Source organism: Protomyces lactucae-debilis (assembly GCF_002105105.1).
Source record: "Protomyces lactucae-debilis strain 12-1054 chromosome Unknown BCR37scaffold_17, whole genome shotgun sequence".
NCBI lineage: Eukaryota > Fungi > Ascomycota > Taphrinomycetes > Taphrinales > Protomycetaceae > Protomyces > Protomyces lactucae-debilis.
The window spans coordinates 174,754-196,351 of record NW_024468009.1 but is presented as its reverse complement, the minus strand read 5'-3'; the positions used below and the strand labels follow the sequence as shown (position 1 = coordinate 196,351).

Below are 21,598 nucleotides of genomic sequence, written 5' to 3'. Positions count from 1 at the left end.
TCTACATCAATCTTCAATCATGGCTACATCTTCATCTATCCCTGCGAGTGCCGTACTTGCCCCGTTGCGCGCATTGATACTTGATCGCCGCTTATTGGCCTTGTAGCCCGCTTGACAGCCAAAGCACTCATACAGCTGCTCATGCGCAAATAAATCGCAATCGATGCAAAAGTAGAGACCGCATGAAGTACAAGCGTATCGAGATGTACTGCGCTCTTGTTGACCATTACTCTGATGAGTGCTCATTCCAGGCTGAGACGCAGTCAATTCTGTTATTGTTGGAAAGCGTTGCTGGCATGCAAAACAGTGGTCGAGATTCACCAAGTCTTCTTTCCGACTTGAATCAGGTGCCTTGTTTTCTTGCTCTTTCACGCGTTGCTTGAGTCGTCGCACACTGACTTCTTGCCAATTCCGTAGTGGGAACAAGTGATGATAGGATCTGGCGAGATGCGTAGAGAGCACCAGCGTCAGCTTACATGCTGGGCATTCTGCAGGCAGTGTACAGATCTTGGCACTGCAGCGCGGACAACGATATCCACCCACCGTCAATCTGGCATGGCATGCACAAAGACTTGCTTGTGCATCGGCATCCGCAACAAGACTTGGACCTTCATCCGCGAGACGTGATGGGAAACCAATCATGATCAAAGACTTTGTTGACTTTTCCAAAGTCGCTGGAGGCGTTGTGGCAGCCATTAACAGATCCTTGAAGTGATACTCATTCAAGATAACACCATATCCTTCAACAGATCCACCACTCGTTTTGGATACAATCTCCCTGCAAATAGCAAGGGATGCCGCAAGCCCAATAATGCGAACACGAATTTTGGCAGAGACAAGAGATGCAATCGTTTTGTGAATATCACCGGGATCCGCACTCACCAGAGCACCGAAAATGACGAGCACTTCGCGCGTGCCATGGCTCGGTACATGATAGAGCGTTGCACGAGCCATTTCGAGCGCATTTTGAAGGGACACGTTGCCAGAGCATTCACGTTTCTTACAGCTTGCCAACGCAAGGAGATGATCTTGTGGATTGCCGCTGAGCGGTGAGATGGTCTGAGCAATACCATTCGACATGGCAATGATGGCGAGTTGTGAGATTGGATTCTGTTCATAGTACTCTGACACGAACGTCGCAGCATAAGTCAAGCTCAGTTCATGTCGTGTGGGTCGAAGGTCTTGCTCGCTCATAGAAACGCCAAAGTCTAGCACGAGTACCATGTGCCGAATGATACCACGCTGAACAGGCGTTGCATCCTTGAGCCAGCGTTTCCGTTTACCAGATTCAATGAGAGACGCAACAACGCCAGCAATAGAGCCTGATGCGTCTTCTTGGACCGTATCCCAAGAACGTTTATAGTCTGCCGTCCAAGTATAGCTGCCGTCATCCGTCGCATAAGCAGCATTCAGCCGAGTTTTGGCGCGTGTGCCAACGGTAGCTCGGGTAGTCCCAGTAGCTGCCTCTTCGCCATCTGAGCTACGATACTCATCAGACTCAGACATGCAATATACGAGCTGAGCACAGACTTCTAGTACAGCTGCAGCTCGTGTGGTTGGTTGTTTCACCAAAGCGAATTCAACTCAACGCGAAGTCGTTGGCTACAACCAATATGTCTACTTATCTTGCTTTTAGTCGTCTACTGAATGAAGCAGAAGAAGCTCTCTGAATCGCGCTTATAGCCCGTCCTTCGGCTTTCTCCTCAAGTTGTGCCGATACATAGTGGTTTCGTCGGCAAAAGTCTCTCTACTCTCAATGCTCCGTCGCGTACACACATCCTCTCACACAGTCCATACCACGTATAATGGTCGATCGCAGAGTTTGGGAGTCAATCTCACTTGGACGACGTCTCACTCGCCTCAGAACAGCGCAAAAGGAAGGAGAGATTGGGTTGGAGGCAGAGATCGCTGAGATTGCACGGGAAAGGGCCGACCGAGCACGTACTAGAAACAGTGAGCGGAAAAGAGGGCTTCGTGCTGCAGCTTTGGCGGAAGAAGCAGATCTAGAGGAGCGCGCAAGGCAAACTCGGCCTCCGACTAGTGGTGACATGCGTTTAGATGAGCATCAGCATCCACGCACACACGACAGGCTGCCAGTGAACACACGACAGGCTGCCAGTGAAGAGGCAGCATATCAAGCCGATCGTTGTGAGCACAACAAGCTGTCGAAACAAAGAGCAAAGGTTGCATCCCTTGCTGCACACGGTTGGCCCAGGAAGCACTTCTTCACAGGCATCCCATGCGCTCAAACGCCCGGCTACTGCCCTATCAAAGCCTTCTATGTCATCTGTGAGCCAAAGTGAGCCTCCCATGAAGCAACAGAAGACGGAGACGGCGAAATCTTCTGGTACCTCGATAGGCCTACAGTCTCCACCAGTTGCGAATTTGTCGATCATGGAGGGTGTGGCCATCAACAGACATGCTCGTCCGGCAACAAAGGCATTGCCGAGTGATCATGTCAGCATCGAGACTCTGATGAAGAAGACGAGCCAACAAGAGTCGTCTCATGGCAGTCATGATGAACAGCGAGTAACAAGCCTTGAGGGTGAACTTGAACAGATGCAAGAACGGCTGGCTGGTATCTTGTATGAGCAAGGCAAGAAACATCAAGCTGAGATGGAGCAACTCGAGGCTCGCTTGTCAAGATCATATCAGCTACAGCTGGAAGGGCTGGAAGCTAGACTGGAAGCACGAAATCAAGAATGTCAGACACGGTCGCTCAAAAAGTTTGACGCGAAGCTGCTCGAAGCCAAGCTGCTTGCTACTAGTAGAGATGCTATTGCTTCTGCATCCATCTCAATGCGGAATGAAACGTACAAAGGTACCCAAGCTACTGTATAGCTTCCGTCGACCGTAGCATAAGCAGCATTCAGCCAAAGTTCGGCGCGAGTACCGACGGCAGCTCCGGTAGTCCCAGTAGCTGCCTCTTCGCCATCTGAGCTACGGTACTCAGCAGGCTCATACATGCACTATGCGAGCTGAGTACCGAGCTTGTGTGGTTAGACGCTTGTATAGCTCGAAGCGAATTTCGTCAAACTCATCAACGCGAAATGACGCGCTGCAACGAACATATAAACTACTCCTCTTGCTCTTAGTCATTTCTCGGAGGACGTAGAAAAAGCTTCCTAATGGCTGCAAGGCCCGATGCATGGCAGCTGCCTCTACCGAAGTATCTTATCGCATCACCTTTTGATGGTTTGGAAGGCGATGCTATCCAATTGCGAAACCTCAGTGAGATCTGGCATCATACTCAACGCAGTCGCGTGGACGACCTCGAGGAAATGAAAAGATTTGATGAGCCGGACTTTCCCGCCCATAGAAAGGCAGCGTTGTTGTCTTTGAGCTCAACTCATCAGGAAGAATGCGATATGGAGAAGGAATGCGCACAAGAGTTTCTTGACAAGCTAAAGGAACTGCTTCAACGCACTCGAGACACTCCCGCAATCAAGAGCGATCCTCTGTTTCGAGAGCTTTGGCCAAAGGCCAAGGTGCTTTATCAAGGCATCAGGCTTGAGTATTTTGACTTCAGTCCCCTTCCAGCCTCGCTACTCAACTTTAGACCTCCTAAAGATGCTGACGCTGCTGACATTACAAAAAGTCTCTGTAGAGGACTTCTTAAGGACGCTTCAGCTTTGACTTTGTCAGATGTCGGTGAGCCCAGCAGCGTCTCTGCACCTGTAGCAACGCAGGACACAGCTCAACAGGAAGCATCAAGTCAAGTCAATTCGAACAAGACAGGGGGCACAGTGGCCAGTCCGAGCGTCCTTCCAAGACAGCAAGCATCCTCCACCCTTGACACGCCCCAGACTTCACAACGTTCCGTCAATATGCGAACTGCTGCATCACAGTCGGGCACACCAAGGACGAGCAAACAAGCTCTTCAACCTGTTACATCATCAGGGAAGAGCACACCAGTGTCCAAGGCTCCACAAGCATCTGAGTCGCTGAAACGCTCTGCCACTGCGCTATCAAAGCCTTCTATGTCATCTGCAAGCCAGACTGAGCCTCCGAAAAAGCAGCAAAAGACGGAGATGACGAAAAATACTGACACCTCTACACGCAGACAATCTCCAACCATATTGGGTGCCGCTGTCAACGGGCATGCTCCTCCGGTACCCAAAACACTGCCGAACAGTCAAGTCAACGTCAAGCCTGCAGAAAAGAGTTTGAGCCAGCAGAATAAGTCTCTAGCCGATGATGGGCGGCGAGTAACGAGGCTTGAAAGTGAACTTGAACAGATGCAAGAACGGCTGGCCGCTATCTTGTATGAGCAAGGCAAGAAACATCAAGCTGAGATGGAGCAACTCGAGGGCCGCTTGTCAAGATCATATCAGCTACAGCTGGAAGGGATGGAAGCTAGATTGGAAGCACGAAATCAAGAATCTCAAACACGGTCGCTGAAAGAGTTTGAGGCGAAGCTGCTTACTAGAGATACTATCGCTCCTGCATCCAAGTCTATGCGAAGTGAAATGAACAAGGGTATGCAAGAGGATGCCCCATCACAGGCGGCACTCAAGCGACTGACGGCGACAACAGAAGGCCTCGTTCAAGAGCTCGCAACCTACAAGAAGCATGTGTCAGACCACAGCGACCTTGGAAGGAAGCTTGATCTTAGGCTTCAGGCAGTCACGACGAGAACTTCAGATGCCTCTTTGCAGCGTTTCTTCTCCGAATGTGCGGCGGAATCGTTGACATTGCTAAAACAATCACAAGCAGAAGCGCTCGAAGACCGACTGAAGCGCATCCAACAGGAACTCGCTGGACGCGTTGACCAAGCAGAGATCAGTCTGCGTGAGTTTTGCAAAAATCTTTCACATGAGCTGCAAGAGCAGCCAAGTAAGAATGCAAACACGAATGGTGATCTGAGCGTGAACGCAGCTTCGGCAGTGAAGATCATTACGGCGGGACTAGCCAGACTGGTTCCCCGCGTCGAGTCGGTCGCCAAAGATGCACAAGTGTCACTGGAGACTACAAGCAAGCACGACAAGTGGTTCAGGAATATGTCAAAAAGTATCACCTCACAACAAGAGACATTGCACGCATTGAAGAAGCACACGAGCAACCATCACAGCTTCATGAGCGGGCTGTGCAAGACGCTTGGTTTTCAAGCACAGTGCGGCGAAGATGATACGGAGCAGGCGTTTGAGATGCCGTTGCTGGATACGATTGCTCAACGGCTGAACGGCCTGGAGAAGACTCTCGAGGGGGCACAGGGGCTGCTTCCGTTGGCGGCGCGGGCCAAAGCGATAGCAGACGAGGCCCTGCGGCAGGACACATGAGGTTGTTTCTGGCAGGAGCCTGTGATGGGTTTTGGGTCAATCGAGTGTCTGTAGAGGGAGCGTAGGCAGCATCCAGCTCGATAAGTCTTTTCTATTGTACTTCAGGGACATCTGCCCACGTGCGACTCTGATTGGCGACCAAAACCCGCGACAATCAAGAGACACAACCACGGGCAACCACCATCCTCAGGCGCACAGGCTACAGACTAATACAGAGGCCTCTGGGCGTCGTAGATCCATCACAGACATTGCTTTGACCAGTGCCGGACCGCCAGCATGAAATTCGGTCAGACCTTGCGCGATAGCAAGTACAGCGACTGGTCATACATCAACTACGATGCGCTCAAGGCGCTGCTGAAGCAAGATCAATCCACGGAAGACTGGCAGGAGAGCGATGAATCTACATTTGTTGAAAAGCTAGACGCAGAGCTGGAAAAAGTGTATTCCTTCCAGAGCAACAAGTACGATGCGCTGCTTGAGGATGTATCCAAGCATGAAGAAGCGCTCGAGTCGCTCACTGAGGCAGACACGAAGCCAGATGACATGCGCATCAAGGAATTCCTCAAAAAGCTTGATGAGCTGACGGAGGAGGGACGCGAGCTCGAACGTTACAGCAGGCTCAACTACTCTGGCTTTGTCAAGATTGTCAAGAAGCACGACAAGTTGCACACAGAATATACGGTCAAGCCACTTTTGACCGTACGTCTCAACGCTTGCCCATTCAACAAGGAAAATTATTCGCCCTTGCTGTACAGACTATCGGCCTTGTATGCCGGCTTGCGTGAGCTCGCTGGCGAGCAGCCATCTCAGGAGCTGACTCAGTCTCTTCCACAATCTCTGGGTGCTTACGATAATCTGGGCAAGGAGTCCAAGGCAAGTTACAAGTTTTGGGTACATGCGGATAACGTCATGGAAGTCAAGACGTTTATCCTTCGACGCCTGCCAGTACTCATTTTCACCGCACAAGACGATCAGAATCTAGAGCCATCTGGCTACCAAGAGGATCCCACCATTACTCAACTCTACCTCGACAACCCACGCTTTAAGATGTACCTCGACAAGCTCGAGCACCGCGAGAATGCACATGCCATCTTTTTGCAATGGCACGGCAACCTCAAGAGCAAGCCCACTGTAACTTTTACACGCGAAACGACCACTGGCGAGGATGACGCAGACTTCACTTCAGAGTCTTTCCCAATTAAGGAAAAGTACATCAAAGCCTTCATTGGAGGCGAACCAGTCCTCGACAAGCAATCCAAGAAGCAACTCCATCCTACAGCTTTTGCCGCAACAGTCAAGTCAGTACAGCAAGAGATTGTTGATCGTGGTCTTGAACCTGTTATGCGTGCTACTTTTCAGCGTACTGCTTTCCAGATCCCGGGCGACGATAGCGTCAAGGTGACGCTGGACACCAATGTTGCACTAATCAGGGAAGATGCCTTCGACAAGGACAGGCCATGCAGAGATCCAGAGGACTGGCACCGCAACGACATCGACGAGCAAGGACAAATGTACCCTTACAAATCCATCAATAAGGGCGAAATCAACCGCTTCCCATTTGGCCTGCTCGAAATCAAACTCAAGCGTCGTCCAGGCATGCAAGAACCTTCATGGGTTGAAGAGCTGAGCGCCTCGCATCTCGTCAAGCCGTCACCACGATTCAGCAAGTATGCGCATGGCGTGGCTTCATTGTTTGAAAATCACGTCAACTTGTTGCCCTTCTGGTTGCCTGATGCAGACAAGGATATTCGACGCGACCCAGGACAAGCATATGATGAGCATGAAGCAGATTCAGCCAGCTCCTATCCGCCAAAAATGATCTTTACCCCTTCCAAGAGTCTCGAATCCAAGTCTTTGATGGAAGCTGCCAAGAATGCTCGAGCCAATGCAGGTGCTAGCAAACAAGATGGCCCCTCAACCAAAATCACCCGTACAAATTCAGCAGAGCGATCCAATCAGTCTGACGCAGATGGGGAAGAGCGACAGGGTGCGCCCCGGGAAGCGTTCGTGCGTTCCTCTGTTCAGCGGGTCAAGTCCTTCCATAAAGTTTTGACTGGCTCAGCGACTGGCTCGCATCGTACCACAAACTTCCAGCTTCCACCCGGTGTGCGTAAGCCTGGACCGCTTCTCAAGGACTCAGGTCCTCTCAAAATTGAGGCGAAAGTATGGCTCGCAAATGAACGCACATTCATCAAATGGATGCACGTTGCCTTTCTCCTCACAACCGTGAGTCTTTCCCTTTTTAATGGCGCGCGCAGTACATCCGGTCGTACGCTCGGTGCCGTGTATGCACTCATCTCTGTCTTGATGGGCATGTGGGGCTACTACATCTATCGCAAGCGTGGTGCCATGATTCGTGCTCGATCACCAGAGCATTTCGATTCCTTCCTAGGTCCACTTATCGTCTGTGTAGCACTGGCTGTGAGTTTGGTGGTGAACTTTTGGTGGAAGTACCTGGAGATGAAGGAGGTGCATGGGTCTGCGCATGCGTTCTTTATGCAAGGCGGGTATGCGGCTGCACAATCACGGACGGCCTTTTGATGTCTGGATCCTACAATCAAATTCTCAGCAGTCATGCTGCTTACTTAGCTGATTTATCATTCTTGCACATCGTACCTCTCCGTCTCGGTCACACAGCACGAAAGGTGACTCGCATTAACTCTGCTATGATGATGTCCTCGTCTATGATGCTTCCTCGATAAGAGCAAATGCTTCAAAACACATATGGAATGAAGATCCATGGGCAAATCTCAACATACGTATCCCAATCCTTACTATACTTTGCCTTGCATCGCTCAATATCCCGCGATACGCGATGAATCAAGACAATCGTAAAGAAGAATGGGTAAAAGTAAGGGATTGGAGACTTGAAGCCACACATGAGTGCCCAGGCTAGGGATTGCACGAAATCCACGGTATAATGCATCTTCCGAGCGTACCTGTACCAACCTGATGTGAGCAACGTGCCACCATTGGCACACTTGATGTAGTCTGGGTTATGGATGGTACCCCATGGCAATTGTGGGAAAGTCTTGCGAAGCGTGATTTGACCAGACATTTGTGCCCGGAAGCGGTTCTTTTGCGAGTTGCAGGTATCCCAAACGTAATACGCACCAAGTAGTGTGCTAAAGAGCAAAATGTTGGTGGTGGTGGACCAGCGGTACGTGTCTGGGTGGTTATTGGCGATGAAGAGGGAGCAGTGAATGTAGGTGTACGGCACACCTGCCATATTCCAAAAGGCGAGCATGAAGCCAAACTTCTCATATGCCATATCCCACGTTGGCACAATACACTCTTCGCCCTTGGAACACGCATTGGCATACAAGTAGTGAGCGAGAATCATGAACCAGGCCTGTGGCGTGATGTAACCATACTGTTCGTGCTGACGAGCAGCAACAGCAACAGACATGAAGAAGAGCATGAACCAAGGGATGCGGACCTCGGCAAACATTTTGATGTCGAACCACTGGCCAATACGTGGGCAAATGGGTGCGCCCATAAAGATGTCATACACGAAATTGCCAGTCATACGCGTTTCTTCCCCGCGAGCCAGAGCAGCCACGTAAACGACAATGGTGACGATGAAGCCAGAGAGGATGGCGACTGACATGATGGGTCCAAATTCATCAATGAGCACTGTGATGCGGAAGATATTGGTGAAGTGCAAGACAGCAGCAAGCACCATGGAAGTATAAAAAGACCAGATTGCATTGCAGTAGTAGTCCATCTTCTTGCCGCCTTGCGACTCAATCGGAAGACCTTTGACGTAGATGCCTGGCAGGGTCTGGTAGAAGACTGCCTGAACAGCAATAAATCCCCAGTAGATGGCCCAGGCTTTTGCAGTCGGAAATGCATGCTTGTAAACGAGACTCGCGACCTTGCGAGCAAAGTCAGCCAACGATTCACTGGCAGCTGGCGTTGCAAACTTGCCGTCGTAGAAGGTCGAGCTGACCCAGAGGTACCACATCAAGCAAGGGAAGCCAAACATCAGGGCCGTGACACCGACAGGCCCGCCAAACTCTCTGTGTCCAGTCTTATCCACCTTGTGGCTCTCATCAATGCTGGCCAGCTTGTCGCTGCCTGCTGCTGCGAGAAGGTTGGCCTCTTCGCTTTTTGTCTGCAGCATCTTCTCGGCGTAGTTAATTGTTCGCTTCTGTGGTGAGGTGCTGCTCCTCGTAGCCACCATAACTCTCTACTGCCGCGACCCTCAAGCCCTGCTTCTCCTTGCGGCTGATGAGGTGTAGAAGGTGGCCTGACTTTTCGTTTTCTGTTTGTTTTGTGCGCTCGAGCAAATTTCAAACGCGAAGGAGCAGCAGCCTCAGTCTACACTGACTCTACAGCCACTGAGTCCAAGTTCCATTTCAGCTGAGATGAGTGGCCAGAGCAAAGGCCTGCGTTCAATGATTACTAGATGGTATATGGTAGGACACAAAACATCTCGTCGTTCTATCATCGTCGCTGTACTTGGTATTTCTGGCACACTCGCTTCATGAATGGATGCAATGCTTAAAATCAACACACACATATGCCGGACGCTTCGGGTCTTTCTCTCTGTTCGCTCTTGTTCTTGTTTGTTTTTGTACACTGCACAGGCTTCATACGCGCCCATAGAGTAAGATGTAAGCCAGCTTGCTCGGTCGACCCAGCGTATGCCGACTCCGATCCACCTCCACAGCCACATCTTTCGCTTCAACAGGGGAGATACTCGTATCGTCCAGATGAATCCAACTCTTGCCATCTTGGCGAAGCACATCGACTGTGTAGTGTCCACCTGAAGCACTCAAGCCATGATGGTAGACGACACCAATGAGCTTGTACGTCGTGCGCACAATACCTCGCCGCGCCGGTGACAGTGCTTGTGAGGGCATTTCCAGCTCAAGGGGGTATCCGACCTGCTTCCAAAACTTTTGCGTACCACCAACGTTGTCGTATAGGAACCGTTTCAAGTGTAAGATGAGCACAGGTGGCAGTGTTTCGATAAAAACTTGTTTCGTAGCCGACACTTGCTGACCACTCGCATCCGTCCAGCTGTCACTGAGGATCTCTGGTTCTGGCAGTTTCCGTAGCGCATCTTCTATTGTTGAGACATCCTCAGACTGGATATCAAGCTGTAGTGGTTGGAAGGGTTCCAAAGTAACGCTGTCCTTTGCACCAGTGATTTTCAGGATGGAGCGCATATGGCCACCAAAGATGCTTGAGATGGGAGATTCAGTGATCGTGGATGTGCGCGTCACGGCCAGCTTCTGTTTCTTACCCACTTCGAGCCACTCATCCGTCACGCTGGCATTGTCCTGCTGGCTGCTTTGCCGGCTGTGCCCATTCATCTGACCAGGTGGCTTCATGGCAGTAACAAATTCCTCATGCAGGCCATCGAGCAAGAATCCGAGAAACTCTTCAGCATCTTCTTGATGACCTCGCTGCATGCTGTTGAATCGAGAATTACCACGCATGGACTGATAGACGTTGTCTGGTGAAAAGGCCTCGCCGATATCTTCGAGCGCCATCTGCTGTAAGCGCTCAGGCTTATGAACCTGCATCGCAGCAAGACGCTCCGTTACGCCAGAGAGCAATTCAAATTCTTGAATGAACATGACCATCGCATCCATCAGGGGTGTTGTGCTGCCAATTTGCTGAACAACCCGTTTCCCTATACTGGCAAATAGGTTGTAGAATGGCGGACAGTAAACAAGCACCTGTAGCACAGCATTCATGAAGCACATATTGCCCTGATTAACCAAACCTCGCGGCTGAATGATTGGTGACTTCGCAAGAGTTGCAGGATCCCAAGTGGTCAGCAAGCTCGACAAGGGCGTCAACCCATTCGTAGCAGCTTGATTGGGACCGGTGGGCGGCAATGACTTCTTGAGGATATCAGACCAGCTCGCTGGCTTGCGTACAACAGCAGGCGTCGCTAGATTGGGTATTGTCGTGTCGCTAGGGGGTGACAAGACCGGCATGGCGGGTTCTATTGAGCGATTGAAGGTCGTCGGGCTCGTCGCGGAGGGTGATTGAGGTGTCTCTTGTTTTGCATCATCTTGTGCACGGCTTTCCGAAGATAGAGTCGGGCTCTTGAGTGTCTCTGGGGATGAAGCGACCGCCTTTTGATGCTTGCGCTTTCGACGTCGCGGAGGCAGCGGTCCTGCAGACAGCCTGCGAATGTTAGTGGACAATGGAGAGGAGATGAATCAGTGCAGTGCAGAACATACCAAGGCAGCTGAGGAGCCGACATGGATGAGTGAGGATGAACGAGTGTCCCGGGCCCAAGAGAGAGAGTGTGTCTTGCTGAGATCTGGTCGTCCTGGCTTTCTTTTTGATCTTGCGACAGTCTGCCAAATTTCAATTCTGCTGCATACAACTCAAACCATTCTCTGCGACGGCTGTTTGTTGAAGCTGCAGTGAGCTAGAGTGCGGCAGGGCCATGAGGCATGATAGATCTCATGAGAGCCCTGAGCGAGGCCACTTTGCACGTATCAAAGCTATCTGACATACCGAAAGACGGCCACAAGCCCTTTGTCCAGCTCTACAGTCTGCTTGGCGAGCCATTCCTGCTCGCTCTGGACCTGCTCGACCACGAGCGTCTCTCCCAATTGAGCCTAGATGATCAATTGACTGACGTCTTTTTGTGTTCTGGCGTCAAGGGCACAAGCACTGAAATACGTCTATGCGCCTGGCACTGTACCTGTACTCACTTTGCCCTCGAGTCGTACAAGGCATACATGAGTCCATCAAATGAAGGATCAACAGATGATCTTGCAAAGCCGACGTGTAAGCACCTCATTGCATGTCAGCTTGCCCGTCATGCTGGACCACTCTTCAGAGCAAGGCAGCTCGCGGCACAAGATTGGCTCTTTGTCTAGCCTCTTTGACAATTCGCAACACATATGCTAGATATTGCGCAGCTCAATGGAACCAATTGATCGTCTGTCACTACAGGCGTGATGCTATCGTAAGCATCTTACCATAAGCGATGAGCTTGATGTGGCCGGCAAGTAGCAGTCTGATAAGTAAGTCGAGAAGCAAAACCTCTGTATCAGCCTCATGACAAGCACAACAGGTTTCAAGGCTACTCTCACAGACTCTTGGCTTCAACAATGTAGTAAAACATGGGCGAGACTGGTGCAGCCCATCTCGTAGAACCATCACCTCTTCGACGTCGACGCCGTCACACATCTTGAGCTTGCCACTCTACCCGCTTCCATTGTACTTGACCAAGCACCTCATGAGCTTCCTAGGCGACGAGATTGCTAAGCTGAAGCGGAAAGCTCCTGCGGAAAAATATCTTAAGCGCTCCGAATTGGAAGCGGCCAGACTAGCTGAATATGAAACACGACAAGATGCTTTGAAGCGCAGACGCGAGGCTACAGAGGAGGAAAAGCTAGAAGCTCTTAGAGAACGAGAGGCGAAGCGTTATAAGCCTCCGAAACGGCAAAGCCTTGACCCAGAACAGGTTGCGTCTATTCGCAAAGAACTGGTTGAGCTGGGCGAGCCCATCCTGCTGTTTGGAGAATGCCATCAAGACACGCTAGAGAGACTGGAGAATATCAAGGCAGCCAAAGAACGAGCGAGCAATACAAATGAGTCTATACTTGCAGCTGCATATGGTACACCCACTGGACTTGATGATTTAACTCTAGAGAAGCTTGAGATTTCCTTGCCTGCCAAACCTGAGCAGCTCATTGCATTTTTGAGACTACAGCTTAAAGCGTGGCAAGTACACGATAAGGACACAGATGAAGAGAAACGATACACAATGGCACGCGAACATCTAGCACGACTTATCATGCGACTACAAGCGGACAACCTGCCACCAGACGTGATGAAGAACTTGACACTGCTCTGTCGGGCGTGCCTCAAGCGCGACTTTTCAGCAGCCAATTTGAGTTACCTCAACATCAGCATCGGCAATGCTGCCTGGCCTGTTGGTCTCACATATACTGGTATTCACGAACGCGCTCAGAGAGAAAGGAAGAGTCATGAAATCAACACGGCACATGTGCTAGATGATGAGAGCACGCGGCAGTGGCTGCAAAGTCTAAAGCGTCTCTTGACATTCATTGAGAGTCAGAAATAGCTGATGAGCATTCTTGGTGAGGTTGGGAAGGAGTCTCCTCAATGATATAGGGGTCGTTTGCTATAGGCAGCTGCAGGCTGAGCTGAGCTTTACGTCTAATACTTCAAAGTGATCAAGTTCCATGCTTCATACAAGGAGATCAAAACAAAGAAGCCTCATTGTACCTCCGCATCATAGTCATAACAGCTCGAGGCAGTCGATGGAATCATGCTCTCAGAAAACCTTTGATCCTTGCAACTTTTGTCCTCAATTTCGAAACCTGCCCCCAGATTTGCTGGTCTGAAAACCAAAACTTGCCAGTTTCAAATGTTTTCCTCACCTTTCACCGTGCTTTGACGACGACGTCACGACGACCCTTTTGCGCACTGAGGAACTTTAGCAGCTAGCAATGCGATCGGAACACCAGCGCTAAGGAGTCTGCAATGACTTGGCTTTACTTTGAATAGCTACCAGTGCCTGCCACAATACTTCTTGATGCCACCGAGAAAACAGCCTGGCTACTCATGCTCTGCCTGTAGACGGTCTCACAGGCGCTGCAAGCATCATAAACCTGCTGTAGCATCTGCCAAGCTCGCTGCCAAGCAGCCTGTGCTGGCCAAAGCATTCAATGTGCCTGAATACGATCAGGAGCTAAGAGGTCTGCAAGAGCTCTACATACTGCTGGACGGCCCTATCGGACTATGGCCTGGACTCGTCAACAAGGCTGTTGAGCGCAGCGCGGCGGTGCGACATATTCTCGCAGCCTGGAACTTGTCGCGTCAAAGCGATCTAGAAATTCCGCTACGACACCTTCAATCGGCTTTTGAGTCCTTGCGACGAGAGTTGTCGGATGATGCCAACACTGACATTGGGTTTGTTGCTAGCAGCTTGCTGCTGGTTGTCTCCATCACACTGGGCCAATCTATGTCGGTCTTCAAGGCTCATCTCAGTGGTCTATGCGGGCTTATTGCGCCCAGCAAGGCTATCCCAAGGTCCGGGAGTGTCGTGGCACATGTTCTGGACGGCGAGAAGTCTACTTGGATCGAATCATCAGCGCTTGCGGCCGAGTTTCATGATTGGATCTTGCCTTTCTATACGCTCTTTCCAGCTATTGACTTTTTGGAACCATTCGCTCCGGGAGACGATTTTCTCTGGCCCAGACTACTTTACCAATTGACGCTACAACTCATGAAGGCCAAGGCGGATGCTGACATCTCCGCTGCTCGCGAGATATTCCGCAAACTTTGCATCTATCTGTCGAAACGAACGGCACCGACACTCATTGAGGAAGTCTTCAGCGAAGCTGTCTATGTATGTCTATGCACAATGCTCTCTGATCATGTTCCCGAAGCCGAGAGTCAGCTTCTTGCGACCGCACAACTCGTTTGTGGACCACTTATCTGGCCGTCTCTTTATCTAGTGTCTGCGCCTGTCGAATCAATCGGCCTGGATGGATCAAGATGAAGATGGACCCAGCGACCCACATGAGACTTGCATCGAAGACGTAAATCAATGCTTCAGTTTTGCCAGCAGGCCCATTAAGATCAACAAACTCTGCTAGTCGGAAGATACTGCGGACCATGATGCAGAAACTTGCAATGAGCTGCGCCCACAATTGACTTCGCCAATGCAGCGTATCAGAGTTCTCGGTGGGTGACTTCTTCAGCCGTCTGAACAGGGTCCAGATGATGAGAATGTAGAAGCTGAAAATGACGAGTTGCAATGCCAAGCCCGCGATAATCACCTTTCGCCCAATCTCGCGCAGATTCGCTCCCGTGGAGACTTGTACGCCAGCTCCACCGAGCTGGAGGAGGAAGCAAAACACATCATTGAGCACGAAAATCGTCGTCAGCCTTCGTGGTGCCACCAGCGCTTGCTTTTTGACATCCATTGCCGTCATGATGCGCCCGAGCGACATGTAAATCGATGCAGCCATGACTGGAGGTGCCACAAGCAACAGGAGAAGTTGCATGATGAATGGTTCAACTTTGGTCTTGTTCTCATGGGACCAGCTCCGACCGTAATAGTCAGCCGCTTCCACTACTCGTTAGCGATTGCACTTTCGACATCAAAATCGTACAGATGCAACCAAGTATCATTGGGATGAAGTACGTTGCTCGCAAGCGGAACAGGTAAAAGACATGACACAAGCAAGTGATGGCAAACAATGCCAGAAATGCTAGGCCAGCCACGCGCGATGGAACGTAGTGGTAGAAATTGTTGATGACATCCTCAACCGTCTTTGCGTCTGGGTCGACGAAACTCATGTTGGCTCGATACTGATGCAATTGGCCAATCGAGCTGCTTTATATACCTCTCTATTCCTTGGCATTTGCTTCAGCCTCCTCTGAATCCTTGGTGGACATACACTGCGGATGACCAAGACGCAAAACCTTGTCTCTTTCAGGGGCTGTCCAAGATACAAAACAACCGGCGCCTGAAGTTTACGCGCATTTGATTCGTCGAACTCCGCAACCGGGACTTTGCGATCATCAAATCAAATTGCTGGCAGTGCTGGGCCTGCTGGCTCACCTTGACGCCGAGATGCTTAAGCCATTCTCGGACGCGGCTTTACTTGGTATCAAATTACTAACAACCGTGTTGCAGAAATCGAGACGAGGTATGCATCTTTGAACGCCAAGATCCGCCGCGCTGGGGCCAATGGAGCAATTTACGTTTTCTATCTGTAAGGCTGTGGTTGGACTGATGCCGAAGCCTACAAGGTCTATCTATATATGGCTCGAGCATATTGGCTTCAAGGAAAGTTGGGATGCTCTGTGTTGAAAGCCTATCTTAAGACGGTCTACGACATGTGAAAACTGTGAGTCGATTAGCGCTCCTACATGCCACTGTGCTCAACGGCTGCATGCTTGATTCGGCTTTTCTCTTGAGCTTCACAGACGATTAGTCCTCAGTGATGCCTACATCTTTGTGCAATACGGATATGCTTCAGTGTTGGCGTGGCTGCGTTAGTCTGTGTGACATCACTTTCCAGGTTTGCAACTCCCAAATCGTCGGCTCTCGACTCCGCAAACTTCCATCTACCTACTACCCACCTCACCAACAACCTGCAAAAGAAAATGTCCTTCTCGAACCCCAACTACTCTTTCTACGCCGTGCCTGCTGCATGGCTTCTTGCTATCGTACATACTTCCACAAGAAATTGACTGTTCAACTGACAAATTAGGTGCCTCATTGGATTGCCGCTGGCATGGCCAACTCCGTTGACAAGTTTGACAACGTCGAGCCTCGTATGGCTCACGAAAATCTCAAGGCCAAGATGACTGCTGCTCAGCATGCCAAATTCCGTCGTGCCGAGGCCGCACAGATGAATGGGTTCGAGAACTTGCCTTTCTTTGCCAGTGCCGTTGTGGCTGCAAACCTTGCCAAGCTCGACAACGGCCTCGTCAACAAGTACTGTGCCGCTTACTTGATCAGTCGTGTGGTGTATAACTACTTGTACATCACGACAACTGATCTCAGCAAGAGTCCCCTTCGCTCTCTCACGTACCTCTTTGGTATTGGATCCATCTTCACCTTGTTCATCAAGGCTGGACGGGCTGCCAATGCTCTTTTGTAGATTTTCAAAAGTATGATACGCTATAGGGTATGTACATGGAGACACTTTACGGACAAGTTGCGAGACAGCCAAGCAAGTCTCTTCCATAAACATCAGTTGCAGCACAAGACTCGTCTTGAATGCCCAAGCTCAACAGGACAGGGTCATCTAAGAAGCCTTGATATGTTTGTTTTGGACTTCGCCAGCTCATTGACACAACGTAGAGCATCTCTGTTCTTCCATAGGGACCTTTGTAACCGGCTGGGCGTTTTGCAACGCCTCGGCCTTCAATCCAGAATGGCTTGCTGGATATACCAACAATACCGAATGGCGCATTGGGCGAGAAGGCCATTAGGTATGGCTCATACTCTGCGTGAAAGTACTTAAAGTTCTTTTTGTGGAAAATGGTGATGAGAAGTGTATTGTCATTGTCTGGTGTACAGGTACCTCGATTGCAAAGGGTCAATGCGAGTGTATTGGTCGATTGATGAATGCTTTCATCTTGCGAGCTGTCCAGCGAGGGCAAAAGCGCCCTGAGACACGGCTCATCTTTCGAGAGAAGGCCAATGTTGCCACCAACGGATCCATCCGTCTTGAGATCTGAAAAGACGCGTTTCGGCTGCAGATCGTGCTGGACATACGTCACAAGGGGTTGTTTTGAGTTGGCTTGAATCTGAGGGAAGAAGAGGAAAAAGTTCTTCTCCATCTTGTGATAGGCGTCTGGCCTTTGTATCTCGGTTTGCTTGGTAAATGTTTGTGGGTCAGCGACACCGTGATCGAGTGTGAAGACTGTATTGAAGTCTTGAATGGCTTGACCAAAGCATGCATACTTCGAATGGAGGCCATATGTGATGTACAACCCTTTTGGTCCGTAGAAGACTCTTGGATCACTTTGACCTTGTAGCTCTGCCAGACTCGACGTCGCCTTGTCTGTGCAATGCTTTGAGCTTGTTTGTTCGACAACAACATCCCGTATGGATTCAGGCTCGCACACCAGAGCATGAAACTCAAACTTGGCCTCGCATGTCTTTAACCCCATGAAAGTAGCATTACTGATGTAGCGAGAAGTGATAATGAAACGCTTGTCTTTTGATGGATGGGGAACAATGCTCGGATTGAATGTTCCTGCAAAGTCGACAGGCATGTATTGTCCATGCAGACCAGAGAGCGACTTGAGCGCATTCAGAGCAGGGCAAGTGGCATTGAGCAGAACCAGTATATCACGCACCGTCGGCTTCATAGCGACAAAGGCGTCTTCCTTGCGCGCAGCGAAAGGTACGCCTGTTTGAAAGATGAAGATCAGCCAGACTAAAGCGACAATCATGTAGAAGACGAGATTGTCATTCGCCCGCCGCATGATGACCGGCATAATGAGCAGACTAAAGCAGACAGAATGCTATGCAAAGAAGGGCATGTACGGGTAACGAGTTGTAGACCAGATCTAGCCTTTCGACGTCCAGACATAGGGGGAAAAGGCGCAACAGTCACAAACACCCAATTGCTACAGTCAAAAGTACTTCTTCATCTCTATACCAGCTCTTTCATATGTGCACTTCTCATAGAATGCGACGTTCTTCTCGTCACAATCTAGAATCACCTTGTAGCATCCTTGTCGCTCAGCAAGCTTCGTCAACGCGTCGATAAGCACGCGACCAAAGCCTTTGCCTTGCTGATCAGGGCGTACGGCGACATCCTCAATGTGGCCTGCGATAGCTCCGGCACGCAAGAACTTACGCTCCACAAGCAGCGTGCCTGTTGCAGCGACTTGGTCGTCACGGTCGAGAATGACGAGGACGAGGGTGTTGAGCCAGACTTGATTGGCTTGTCGAAGCTCCTGAAAGCGTTTTGTGAATGCCTCTTTGCTCAAGGGAGCTTGTGCTGGCACGAGAGCATCTAGGATAGTCAAGTAGCCTAGCAGTCAGGGAGCTGTACGAATCAAGGATTCGACTGACCGCGTTCATGGTCGTCTTGCTTGAGTGGGCGGATTGAGTAGTCTTCGGGAACTGCAGCTTGAGAGATCTTGTCGTCGACAAAGAGAGCTGTCCGACTAAAGCTCATAGTACACGGCGACTGTGCAAGGTCAAAAGCGTGAAGTCACTGGTGAGTACATGTACAAGTTCACGTGGAAGACGGTGTATGATAGTGGGCAAGCTGAAGACTGAGTTCACTACAAGTAGACACGTCGTCGTTGACTTATAACCTGCTCTAGCATGCAACTCAGGTTGTCCTGGTAACTATGGTCGTAGAGGATAGAAGCTGTGTCGTGGAATACCTGCAAGGGCAGGAACAGGCAAGCAGATGGCCACGACAGCTAATATGCTTCTTGGGGTTTGCACTCGCTACTGTGGTCTGCGGTCTCCTTGACGTTGTGCTAGGACCATCTCTGCAGATGTACATCGCCCAGCGGTACGCGCTTAACGCATGCCAAAAACCGTGCTGACTGCAGCTTCGCCAAATCCCGCTTCGCCAGGGTATATACGATGAAGCGATGGAGCGAACCCTACCATGTCTACCAACGAGCGCTCTATCCAGCCACGTCTGCCACTGCTCACGCTGCACCAAATGCTGCTGGCCCTACAAATGATTCCAAGTCTGCATGGAGCCAGATGGTTGGCAGGGAGACTAAGGGAGGATGTGCGATCTGAGTAGTGGGCATGCTTGGATGTAAGCTTGAGGATGGTTCGGACGAGTAGAGCAAGAAGATAAAGAGTGGCTTCTTTATAGCAAGAGAGCATTACGACTGCATCGTCATCGCTGCGTACCAAAGCATGGCATGATGATCCCGGTCTCGTAGGATTGGTCAATTAGCTCGGTAGTCAGATGAGATGGCAGATTGAACAAGTAATCAGCACCTACACATCGAATATAGATAGCACTTGAGACCCAGTGGCCTCTCGGTTGAGCTCGAGCACTGCCTCTGCGTGAGAGAGACGTGGCGTAGAGGTTGTTTAGGCCTAGCATCAGGCGTTCGCAGTTCAGCTCATGATCAGATGGCGAACAAACCCCACGCTACGCCCCAGTCCTGTCCTCAACGAAACTTTGGCTTCATCCAATAGAAGGTCAGTTCGCCTACAGGAGACTGAGATCATAGTCAGTGAACGCTCGATAACAGAATCTCAACTATGTGATACTCGCAATTTCCGATGCTCTGAACAGTCCTAGAGCCTGATGCAGGGGACATTAAAATCATGCACTAGCAGAAGAAGTTGAAGGAGCAGATCAGATTCAATTGTACAATCTATGGTTTATCTTTACAGATCTTAGCAAGTGACATCTATTTTTGCTCCTTGCGATGCGCGATAAACTCCTTTTGCAACGCAGAGTCAATCATCATCTCGCTCACAAAGGCAGTGGTTGGCCAGACACCCGGTGAGGTCTCCTTGCCCTTGCCAACACGACGGAGGTTGTAACCCACCTGCTTGAGGTTTGCCAATCCACCAAGAGTTGAAGGCAAGACATAAGAGTTCTTGGAAGACAAGAAGGGCTTGGGATCTTGACCACTTTGCAGGAACTTTGGCAAGTCTGGCTGCAGCGCAAGTGCGGTGGCCATACCGGCAAGCACTTTGCCAGACTGAACCACACGCTCAGCAACTTCTAGCGTGCGAATGCCGCCAGTGACCATGATGGGCACAGTCGCCACATCCAAGATGCTTTCAGCAAAGCGCAAAAAGTAAACCTCGCGTTCGATCGTGCGAGCAGATTTGTCTTGGTGAGAGCCTGCCATCGCTGGCGCCTCGTACGTGCCACCAGAAAGCTCGATGAGGTCGATGGAGCGCTTGCAGAGCTCCTCAATGACCCACCGTGCATCCTTTTCATCGAAACCTCCGCGCTGGAAGTCGGCAGAGTTGAGCTTGACTGCAACGATGAAGTCTTTGGGTAGTTCTGCTCGGATGCGCTCCACCACAGTCAAGAGTGGTTTTGCGCGGTTCTCAAGTGAACCGCCCCATGCATCCTTTCGCAAGTTGGTGAGCGGAGAGAGGAACTGACTGAATAAGTAGCCGTGTGCGCTGTGGATCTCGACACCTGATGCACCCAACTCATGCGCCATTTTGGCAGCCTCGACAAATTGTTCAATGATCTCAAGAATCTCCTCGTTGGTGAGTTCGACTGGCAAGTCAAAGGCCGAGCCTGCTATTCTGCCCATCTGGAGCTTCGTCACGGACGGTGCACGCGTCTTGAGACCGAGCAGCTTGTTCATAGCTTGCCGACCCGGCGAGTTGAGTTGCAATATAAACTTGGCACCTTCTGATGTGGCAGCTTTGATGTAGCGCCGGTAATTCTCGAGGTATCCAGGTTCCTTCTCGTTGCGCCTGTCGAGAATGACGGCGCCGGCACCGGCCATGTCGTCGCGCGAGACCATGACGTGCCCACTGATGATAAGGCCTGCACCGCCACGGCCCCAGGCCTCGTACAATTTGATGAGTTCCTCGGAGGGACTGCTGCCAGCTGCGATATTGGGCATGTTCTCCTCCATTGCAGCCTTGCTGATTCTGTTGCTGATTTGTTGGCCATTTGGCAAGGTGATGGGTTCAAAGAGGTAACTCTTGATGGGTGCCATGATGATCAACTGGGTCAAATGTGCTGAGCTACGGGGACAGGCGACTGTGCAGCTTTATAGACCTTCTGCGATGACAAATAGGCTCAAGGCTTTGAAATTGAAAAAGTAGCGGTTGACAAATTGGATCTCCATCTGCTGACTGGCACCTCGAC

General features: G+C 50.6%; 14 protein-coding genes across 14 annotated transcripts; 7 read left to right on the top strand and 7 right to left on the bottom strand.

Moving 5' to 3' along the window:
* Positions 1 to 6: 6 nt before the first annotated feature.
* On the bottom strand, positions 7 to 1,506 carry BCR37DRAFT_350411 (Ssl1-like-domain-containing protein; the record flags this gene model as incomplete). Its single annotated transcript, XM_040868001.1, has 2 exons — positions 7 to 351; positions 400 to 1,506. The coding sequence occupies 2 exons, from the start codon at positions 1,504 to 1,506 to the stop codon at positions 7 to 9; spliced, it is 1,452 nt and encodes a 483-aa protein (XP_040723481.1).
* Positions 1,507 to 1,574: 68 nt separating this feature from the next.
* BCR37DRAFT_108485 (uncharacterized protein) lies at positions 1,575 to 2,445 on the top strand. Its single transcript, XM_040865906.1, has one exon. It carries the CDS (start codon positions 1,806 to 1,808, stop codon positions 2,301 to 2,303), a length of 498 nt encoding a protein of 165 aa, XP_040723480.1. The 5' UTR covers positions 1,575 to 1,805; the 3' UTR covers positions 2,304 to 2,445.
* Positions 2,311 to 2,841, top strand: BCR37DRAFT_394539 (uncharacterized protein; the record flags this gene model as incomplete). The annotated part of the gene is made up of 1 exon (XM_040871485.1): positions 2,311 to 2,841. One exon carries the CDS (start codon positions 2,311 to 2,313, stop codon positions 2,839 to 2,841), a length of 531 nt encoding a protein of 176 aa, XP_040723479.1.
* Positions 2,842 to 3,368: 527 nt separating this feature from the next.
* On the top strand, positions 3,369 to 5,279 carry BCR37DRAFT_394538 (uncharacterized protein; the record flags this gene model as incomplete). The annotated part of the gene is made up of 1 exon (XM_040871484.1): positions 3,369 to 5,279. One exon carries the CDS (start codon positions 3,369 to 3,371, stop codon positions 5,277 to 5,279), a length of 1,911 nt encoding a protein of 636 aa, XP_040723478.1.
* A 126-nt stretch (positions 5,280 to 5,405) lies between these two features.
* BCR37DRAFT_108488 (VTC domain-containing protein) lies at positions 5,406 to 7,906 on the top strand. The gene has a single exon (XM_040865907.1). It carries the CDS (start codon positions 5,556 to 5,558, stop codon positions 7,818 to 7,820), a length of 2,265 nt encoding a protein of 754 aa, XP_040723477.1. The 5' UTR covers positions 5,406 to 5,555; the 3' UTR covers positions 7,821 to 7,906.
* An 86-nt stretch (positions 7,907 to 7,992) lies between these two features.
* BCR37DRAFT_403383 (ergosterol biosynthesis ERG4/ERG24) lies at positions 7,993 to 9,405 on the bottom strand (the record flags this gene model as incomplete). Its single annotated transcript, XM_040871997.1, has 1 exon — positions 7,993 to 9,405. One exon carries the CDS (start codon positions 9,403 to 9,405, stop codon positions 7,993 to 7,995), a length of 1,413 nt encoding a protein of 470 aa, XP_040723476.1.
* A 469-nt stretch (positions 9,406 to 9,874) lies between these two features.
* Positions 9,875 to 11,236, bottom strand: BCR37DRAFT_350248 (uncharacterized protein; the record flags this gene model as incomplete). The annotated part of the gene is made up of 2 exons (XM_040867990.1): positions 9,875 to 10,786; positions 10,838 to 11,236. The coding sequence occupies 2 exons, from the start codon at positions 11,234 to 11,236 to the stop codon at positions 9,875 to 9,877; spliced, it is 1,311 nt and encodes a 436-aa protein (XP_040723475.1).
* Positions 11,237 to 11,503: 267 nt separating this feature from the next.
* On the top strand, positions 11,504 to 12,317 carry BCR37DRAFT_108782 (uncharacterized protein). Its single transcript, XM_040865909.1, has one exon. It carries the CDS (start codon positions 11,705 to 11,707, stop codon positions 12,134 to 12,136), a length of 432 nt encoding a protein of 143 aa, XP_040723474.1. The 5' UTR covers positions 11,504 to 11,704; the 3' UTR covers positions 12,137 to 12,317.
* Positions 12,318 to 12,726: 409 nt separating this feature from the next.
* Positions 12,727 to 13,344, top strand: BCR37DRAFT_332055 (uncharacterized protein; the record flags this gene model as incomplete). The annotated part of the gene is made up of 1 exon (XM_040867048.1): positions 12,727 to 13,344. A coding segment is annotated over one exon (618 nt), but the record flags the coding sequence as incomplete, so codon positions are not given.
* Positions 13,345 to 14,725: 1,381 nt separating this feature from the next.
* On the bottom strand, positions 14,726 to 15,768 carry BCR37DRAFT_405387 (RTA1 like protein-domain-containing protein; the record flags this gene model as incomplete). The annotated part of the gene is made up of 2 exons (XM_040872082.1): positions 15,410 to 15,768; positions 14,726 to 15,369 (listed from the first exon to the last, which is right to left on the bottom strand). The coding sequence occupies exons 1-2, from the start codon at positions 15,594 to 15,596 to the stop codon at positions 14,726 to 14,728; spliced, it is 831 nt and encodes a 276-aa protein (XP_040723472.1). The 5' UTR covers positions 15,597 to 15,768.
* A 235-nt stretch (positions 15,769 to 16,003) lies between these two features.
* On the top strand, positions 16,004 to 16,932 carry BCR37DRAFT_108426 (uncharacterized protein). The gene is made up of 2 exons (XM_040865903.1): positions 16,004 to 16,472; positions 16,517 to 16,932. Exons 1-2 carry the CDS (start codon positions 16,410 to 16,412, stop codon positions 16,907 to 16,909), a joined length of 456 nt encoding a protein of 151 aa, XP_040723471.1. The 5' UTR covers positions 16,004 to 16,409; the 3' UTR covers positions 16,910 to 16,932.
* Positions 16,795 to 18,325, bottom strand: BCR37DRAFT_108432 (uncharacterized protein). The gene has a single exon (XM_040865904.1). The coding sequence runs from the start codon at positions 18,255 to 18,257 to the stop codon at positions 16,956 to 16,958; it is 1,302 nt and encodes a 433-aa protein (XP_040723470.1). The 5' UTR covers positions 18,258 to 18,325; the 3' UTR covers positions 16,795 to 16,955.
* A 70-nt stretch (positions 18,326 to 18,395) lies between these two features.
* On the bottom strand, positions 18,396 to 18,946 carry BCR37DRAFT_394531 (acyl-CoA N-acyltransferase; the record flags this gene model as incomplete). The annotated part of the gene is made up of 2 exons (XM_040871483.1): positions 18,396 to 18,799; positions 18,841 to 18,946. The coding sequence occupies 2 exons, from the start codon at positions 18,944 to 18,946 to the stop codon at positions 18,396 to 18,398; spliced, it is 510 nt and encodes a 169-aa protein (XP_040723469.1).
* Positions 18,947 to 20,101: 1,155 nt separating this feature from the next.
* On the bottom strand, positions 20,102 to 21,552 carry BCR37DRAFT_382233 (putative NADH oxidoreductase). The gene has a single exon (XM_040869835.1). The coding sequence runs from the start codon at positions 21,444 to 21,446 to the stop codon at positions 20,163 to 20,165; it is 1,284 nt and encodes a 427-aa protein (XP_040723468.1). The 5' UTR covers positions 21,447 to 21,552; the 3' UTR covers positions 20,102 to 20,162.
* Between the last annotated feature and the right edge of the window lie 46 nt (positions 21,553 to 21,598).

Coding starts and splice junctions, on each gene's coding strand:
- BCR37DRAFT_108485 (XM_040865906.1), top strand. CDS start 1,806: ATGGTCGATCGCAGAGTTTGGGAGTCAATCTCACTTGGACGACGTCTC.
- BCR37DRAFT_108488 (XM_040865907.1), top strand. CDS start 5,556: ATGAAATTCGGTCAGACCTTGCGCGATAGCAAGTACAGCGACTGGTCA.
- BCR37DRAFT_108782 (XM_040865909.1), top strand. CDS start 11,705: ATGATAGATCTCATGAGAGCCCTGAGCGAGGCCACTTTGCACGTATCA.
- BCR37DRAFT_108426 (XM_040865903.1), top strand. CDS start 16,410: ATGTCCTTCTCGAACCCCAACTACTCTTTCTACGCCGTGCCTGCTGCA. Junction 16,473..16,516: donor CTGCATGGCTTCTTGCTATC/GTACATACTTCC, acceptor CTGACAAATTAG/GTGCCTCATTGGATTGCCGC.
- BCR37DRAFT_108432 (XM_040865904.1), bottom strand. CDS start 18,257: ATGCCGGTCATCATGCGGCGGGCGAATGACAATCTCGTCTTCTACATG.
- BCR37DRAFT_382233 (XM_040869835.1), bottom strand. CDS start 21,446: ATGGCACCCATCAAGAGTTACCTCTTTGAACCCATCACCTTGCCAAAT.